Genomic DNA, 7,428 nt, shown 5'->3' with positions numbered 1-7,428 from the left:
AATTATATTTTTTCCCCAACAATTAAAAAAATTATATATTTTTAAATCGATAAGTAAAAGTTGTATGTATTTATGGTGAAGAACCTGATGTTTTGGTATATATGCATGTGAAATTGCTAAAGCTTTTTTGTTAAGGCCCTGGCTAAAGCTATTTAATATAGATACATTACTTCACAACATTGTTTTGTGGTGAGAATATTAAAATCTACTTATTGCAAATTTCAAGTATATAATATATTATTATTTACTGTAGGCGCTATCTTGTACTCTTTGTTTCTATAAGTTTGTTTTTTTAAAATTCTGTAAAGGAGATCGCGCAGTGTTTCTCTTTTTGTGCTTGGCTTATTTTACTTAATGTCTTCCTGGTTCATCTATGTTGTCACAAATGACAGAATTTCCTTCTTTTTAAGCGTTGAATGGTGTTCCATTGTATGTGTATATATACTTGCCACATTTTCTTTATCTTTTTGTCCATTGATGGACACTTAGGTTGACTCTGTGTCTTGGCAATGTTGCACTGAGCATGGCAGGACAGATGCCTCCTTGATAGACTGTTTCCATATCCTTTGGATATATACCCAGTAGTGGTATTGCTAGATCATGAGGTAGTTCTATTTTTAATTTTTTGAGGAACTTCCGTACTGTTTTCTATAATGGCTGTACTAATTCACATTCTCAGAGTTGTATTCTAACTTTTTTTTTTTGTAGAGATAATGTCTCACTCTTGGTCCGGCTGGTCTCAAACTCCTGAGCTTAAGGAATCCTCTTGCTTTGCCTCCCAGAGTGCAAGGATTATAGGTGTGAGCTACTGCACCCCCTGATTTTTTTTTTTTTTTTCAGGTTAGAGTGTAGTGGCCAGACCATAGCTTGCTGTAGCCTTGAACTCTTGGGCTGAAGTGATCCTCCAAAGTAGCTAGGACTACAGGTGCATGCCACCATACCCAGCTGATTTCTTTAGTTTTTTTGTATAGTTGCAATCTTGGTATGTTGCCCAGGCTGGTCTTGAACTCTTGGCCTAGCAGTCTTTCTGCCTTGGTCTCTCAAAGTGCTAGGGTTAAAGGCATGAGCCACTGTACCTGGCACCCAGAGTTATTTTCTAATTCTGAAGTAAGTCTTTGTATTTTCTATTTTGTTTCATTAATCTAGTTATTAGACCTTTGTTATATGTTAGCATATATTTTCCTCTTTGTTGCTATTATAATCTAACATTTTTTGGGGTATTCTTTCTACTTTTATTCTTCTAGATGTCCTTGTTGATGATTTCTGTCTAGTTTCTTTTTTTTTTCTTTTAACTGTATTTTTGTTTGTTTGTTTGTTTTGAGACAGAGTCTCATTATGTCACCCTTGGTAGAGTGCTGTGTTGTCACAGCTCACAGCAACCTCACACTCTTGGGCTTAAGCCATTCTCTTACCTCAGCCTCCCAAGTAGCCGGGACTACAGGCGTGCCCCCCCACCCCCACCCCTCGCCCCGCTCCCCATTTGGTTGTAGTTGTCATTGTTGTTTGGCAGGCCTGGGCTGGATTCAAACCTGCCAGCTCTGGTGTATGTGGCTGGCTTCCTAGCTGCTGAGCTAAAGGCACCAAGCCTTGTCTAGTTTCCTTCCTTCCTTCCGCTTAAGCGTTCATCCTACCTCAGCCTTCTGAGTAGCTGGGACTACAGGCTGTGCCCCTACACTTTGCTGATTTTTCTTTCTTCCTTCCTTTTTTTTTTTTTTTTTTTTGCAGTTTTTGGCCAGGGCTGGGTTTGAACCTGCCACCTCTGACGTATGAGGCTGGCTCCCTACTACTTTGAGCCACAGGTGCCACCCACACTTTGCAAATTTTTCTTTCATAGAAGTGTATTTCTCAATGTGTTTTTATATCAGCTTCTTTGATATATGATCCATATATCATGCAGTCTGTTTAAAGTATACAATGCAGTACTTTTTAGTGTATTCACAGTTGTGCAGCCATCTCTACAATTGGTTTAGAACATCTTCATTTCCAGAAAAAGAATCCTATACCAATTAGCAATCATTTACAATTATTCACCTCCCTACCCTAACTTTAAGCAGCCACTAATCTATTTTTTTGTCCCTGTTGTTTTGAAATATATACCAAGTGTCAACAGAAGGGACTTGCTGGATTGTATTGTATCTATTTACAAATAAGCATGTAAATTGGTGATCAAGAGGCTATGTTTAAAGCAGGGCAGGGTGGCTCATGCCTTAGCACTTTGGGAAGCCTGGAGGCCAAAGCCCATCACTTGAGCTCAAGAGTTTGAGACAGCCTAAGCAAGATTGAGATCATCTCTACTAAAAAGAGAAAAGTTAGCTGGGCATTGTGGTGGGTGCTTATAGTTGCAGTTGTTCTGAAGGCTGAGGCAGGAGGAGCTTGAGGTTGCTGTGAGGCTGATGCCAACAGCACTTTTAGTCTGGGCAAAAGAATGAAACTGTTTGTAAAAAAAGGGGGGAGGCTATATTTTAGCTGTTTTTTGTTTTGAAGAAGGAAGAGATAGGAAAATAAGTTTGATATTTATTTACTTTTTCTTTGTTGCCCTTGATAGAGTGCTGTGGCATCACAGCTCACAGCAACCTCCAGCTCTTGGGCTTAGGCAGTTCTCTTGCCTCAGGTTCCTGAATAGCTTGGACTATAGGCACCCGCCACAATGCCTGGCTATTTTTTAGTTGCAGTTTGGCCAGGGCCGGGTTTGAACCTGCCACCCTCAGTATATCGGGCTGGAGCCCTACTCACTGAGCCACAGGCACCACCCAAAAATAAGTTTGATTTTAAACCCGGATAGAAGGAGATTTAGTCCTGGAATTTTGCCATTTGAAAGAGGGTCTTTTTTTTTTTTCTTTTTCTTTTAGCCAGAGTCTGACTGTGTCACCCTCGAAAGAGTGCTGTGGCATCACAGCTTACAGCAACCTCAAACCCTTGTGTTTAAGCAATTCTCTTACCTCAGCTTCCCAAGTAGCTGGGACTACAGGTGCCTGCCACAATGCCCAGTTATTCTTTTGTTGTAGTTGTTATTATTGTTTAGCAGACCTGGGCCAGGTTCTAATCTGCCAGCCCTGGTGTATGTGGCTGGCACCCTAAGCACTGAGTTAGTTTTAAGAGCAGCTTATTCCTGGCTTTAACCTACAAGCAAAAGACATCACTACTAATTGTTCTGTTCAGTTATGATAATAAGTTTTACATAGTTCTAAGTTCTCAGTAAGTGTTGGCAGTATTTATTATTATTACAAACACACCTCATGATCATCCCTTTTTTTGTGACGAGAGTGGTTAAAAAGTCATTTTTTTTTAGTGAGGAGGTGCGATTCATCTCTTGGTTTTTGGTTTGGAGATTTTTGCTCAAGAACTTTTTGTTCATCCTAAGTTTTATGTTAACTGTTTGACAGTGTTTTTGTTTATATTGTACATTTGCATAAATTAGGTTGAAAATTACTGTTTCTTGGAGATTAGGGAGGGATAGCCAAAATATGTATGATAGAAGACTATGATAATAATGTATCTTTTCTCTTTTTCTGTTTCAGTTTGAACAGAAAAGTGGTGCAGTTTTTGAGGAAATTGTAGAGAACTGTAAGTACCATTTGAGAAAAAAATGTCATTAGATAGGTAATAAATGTAAGTCTAGATATAACATTTAACTATTATAGTATGAAGGCTGATTTTTGTGATAGTCCAATCTGATTTTTGTTTGCATCTCATCACATCCTGTTAGTACTTTGTAGCAGGTTAATCTGAATTATAAGAGGTTTAGTCTTTTATTTTTTAGTAAATATTTTATTCTCAGTTACTAATATGTTGAAATATAGCCACACTATGTGAAGATGAGTTATATGGAAGATTGTACTTAACTGATCACTTTTAAAGGTTTTTACTTTGTTTAAGGTATCTTAATTTTCATTTTAGATTGTGTTACCAGATCTTTAAAATAAATTTTGTTTTTTTTATGATTATAAAAGTAATACATTCAGTTTTACAATACAGAAATGGTAAAGTATAAAGTAAAAGCCTTTGTCATTATCGTTCTTCAAGATAACCAATTTTAAAAGTTTAACATATATCTTTCCAGACTTTTTTCTCTGAGTGTATATGTATACATGGTATATGGGAATTAATTTATGTGTATAGGAATCATATAAATGCTGTTCTTTTTTCATTCAACTGCATGGACCTCTTTCTTGTCAGTGAATATAGACCTATTGCATCATTTTTTGATGGTTACTTAGTATTTTATTGTGTGACTGTATATTTAGTCCTCACTGAATGTTGTTAAGTTCTTGGAAACTGTGACTTTAAGTGAAATGATGTATAATAAAACCAATTTTACCATAAGTTAATTGGATAAACAAAAGTTCCTATAGCATATTTCTACTTACAAAAACATCACCAAACTTCTCAATAAAGATCCAAAACACTTTTTTTTCTTTTCTTTGTTGTTTTTTATTTCATTTTTAAGAAACATAGTTTCCCTCTGTTACCAGGCTGCTGGAGTGCAGTAGCTCGATCGTAACTCATAGCCTTGAACTCTTGGGCTTAAGCGTTCATCCTACCTCAGCCTTCTGAGTAGCTGGGACTACAGGCTGTGCCCCTACACTTGGCTGATTTTTCTTTCTTCCTTTCTTTTTTTTTTTTTTTTTGCAGTTTTTGGCCAGGGCTGGGTTTGAACCTGCCCCCTCTGACATATGAGGCTGGCTCCCTACTACTTTGAGCCACAGGTGCCACCCACACTTTGCTAATTTTTCTTTCTTTCTTTTTCTTTTTGTAAGAAACAGGATCTTGCAGTGTTGCCCAGGCTGGTTTCTCTCCTGGCCTCAAACTGTCCTCCTGCTCAGCCTCCTGAGATGCTGAGATTACCAGCTTAAGCCATTGTGCCTAGTTCCCAGTACATTTTCTAATATTAAACATTGAAAGAAATGTGAGCTATATACACATTAAGAAAGATTTATAAAACAAATTATTTACTAAATTTTGATGAATGATTGTTTTGGCATTTGGTTAATTAAGGAAATAAATGTTTGCAAAGCAAAAATTACAAGGAGCACCTCCTACCACTGCAACTATAATTCAAAAACAAACAATAGGAAAGTAGTGTAGGGATATTCCTCAGATAACTAAAAGTAGACCTACCATTTGATACAGCAATTCTACCACTACCACTACCAATTTTACCCAAAGGAGAAAAGGACATTTTAACATAAAGACAGTTGTACTCAAATGTTTATAGCAGCGCAGCCCATCAATACATGAGTAGATTAATAAAATGTGGTAGATACATGCCATACAGCAGTGGTTCTCAATCTTCCTAATGCCGCAACCTTTTAATACAGTTCCTGTGGGTTGCGACCCACAGGTTGAGAACCGCTGCCATAGAGTGTTATTCATCCATAAAAAAGAATGGTGATACAGTGTCTTTTCTAACAACCTGGATAGAACTAGAGACTATTCTAAAGAATTGAAAAACAAACACCACATGTACTTTATGCTAAATTTACTAAATTACTAAATATTAGTCAATCAATACTTCTATGTACATATGGAAGTAAAACTCAATAGGAATCAAGTAGGTGGGAGGGGGAAAGGGTTAATTCATACCTAACTTGTACAATGTACATATTCTGAGTGATGGGCGCACTTACAACTTTGACTTAAAATACACAAAAGCAAATTGTGTAACTAAAACGTGTACCCCTGTAATATTCTGAAATTTAAAATCAACAACAATAAAAAACATGGTGAGCTCACTGAGTACATTTATTGTCATGCATATGTGTGATTATCCTATACTTTATACATTTTTATTTTATTTTGCAATAATTTTTATTTATTTAACCAGTTATCTTACAAGTCATTCATTCCAGTTCAGGATCATGGGTGGCTGGAGCCTGTCCCTGAAGTACAGGGCAGAAGACAAGAACCAGTCATGTATAGGATGCCATTACATCGCAGGGCATACTCACCCCACTCCCCCACTCATTCTGGGATAATTTAGGCATGCCATTTAACCTAATAGGTACATCTTTGGAATGCGGGAAAAACTATGGAGTCCCTGGGAAAAACACATGTAGACATGAGAAGAACATGCAAACTGAGCATACAGTGGCCCCAGTTGGGAATGCATTTTTTTTCCCCCTCAATATTACAAAGTAATGTTGAATGAAATGACGTTAAGCACCTTCTGTACTATAGTTAAACTCGCTTCCTTTTTTATACATTTATAAATTATTACTATTATTATTGTGAGCAAGACTCTGTCACCCACACTCGAATGCCATGGCCTCAGCCTAGCTCATAGCAACCTCAAACTCCTGGGCTCAAGCAATTTTCCTGCCTTAGCCTCCCAAGTAGCTGGGACTATGGGTATGCACCACCATGCCTTGCTGATTTTTTTTTCTAATTTTTAGTAGAGACGAGGTCTTGCTTTGCTCAGGTTGATCTCAAATTTCTGACCTCAAGTCAGAAGGGTGAGGCCTGCTGCCTCGGCCTCCCAGAGTGCTAGGATTATAGGGGTGAGCTATTGTGTCCTGCTGTGAAAATCATCCTTAGCTTATGGGCCGCATAGAAACTGTAGCTGCTCTTGGATTTGGCATGTAGACATAATTTACTCTCCCTTGATGAAAGGTATAAATGAGGAGATGATTATTCAGGCCTAGCATGTGTACGTTCTTAACTTTCATAGAAATTCAAAACTTAATTTCCTTAGTACAGTTGACACTTGAACAACATAGGCTTAAACTGAACAGTTCTACTTATATGTGGATTTCCAATTTTTTTTTTTTTTTTTTTTTTAGCAAATTCAGTAAGCCCTCTGCATCAGGTTCTTTATCTGCAATCAAATATGGATAGGAAATACAGTGCTCTGGGGTTGGAAAATCTACCCATACAGAAAGTTGAGTTTTCATATTTGTAGTTCTGGGCCAACTGGGGGACTTGACTTTCATGTATATTGGTTATATTTTTATTTTTCTTTTGCGAAATGGCTGTTATTTAAATCTCTTGCCCACTTGCTGTTGGGTTGTTGGTCTTTTCCTTATTGAGTTGTAGGAGTTCTCTAAATACCATGAACAAAAATTAACCAGTTTTAGGTGGTACAGTTTTCTTGTCCTAGTTTATGTCTTCTCTTTGTCCTTATAAAATCTTTGCATGTGTAAAAGTTAATTGACTTTAATGCAATGAATAATAATAAAAATAGCAGTTTTTTCCTTTACTGTTCTCTTTTCATTTTATTTAGGAAAATCTTTACTAGACTGAGGTCAGAAAGACAATTACAGTTGATTCTCTGTATCCGTGGATTACATACCTGCATATTCAACCAACTACAGATTTAAAGTATTTGGGGAATTTTTTTTTTTGAGACAGAGCCTCAAGCTGAGCCCCTGGGTAGAGTGCTATGGCTTCACTGCTCACAGCAACCTCCAACTCCTGGGCTCAAGCAAGTCT

The 7,428-nt window shown here is 37.3% G+C and overlaps 1 protein-coding gene across 1 annotated transcript in view; it reads left to right on the top strand.

The window, feature by feature from the left end:
• ZMYM4 (zinc finger MYM-type containing 4) overlaps window positions 1-7,428 on the top strand; it is a 168,719-nt gene that overhangs the window by 62,119 nt on the left and 99,172 nt on the right. Inside the window, exon 2 of the mRNA XM_023512266.1 lies at window positions 3,519-3,564. Coding sequence (XP_023368034.1) covers window positions 3,519-3,564 — 46 coding nt within the window. The remainder of the gene's footprint in view (window positions 1-3,518; window positions 3,565-7,428) is intronic.

Source organism: Otolemur garnettii, unplaced genomic scaffold (assembly GCF_000181295.1).
Source record: "Otolemur garnettii isolate 467f Iridium unplaced genomic scaffold, OtoGar3 scaffold00025, whole genome shotgun sequence".
NCBI classification, from domain to species: domain Eukaryota; kingdom Metazoa; phylum Chordata; class Mammalia; order Primates; family Galagidae; genus Otolemur; species Otolemur garnettii.
Note: the sequence above shows the minus strand (reverse complement) of the source record. Positions and strands in the feature narration are given on the sequence as shown.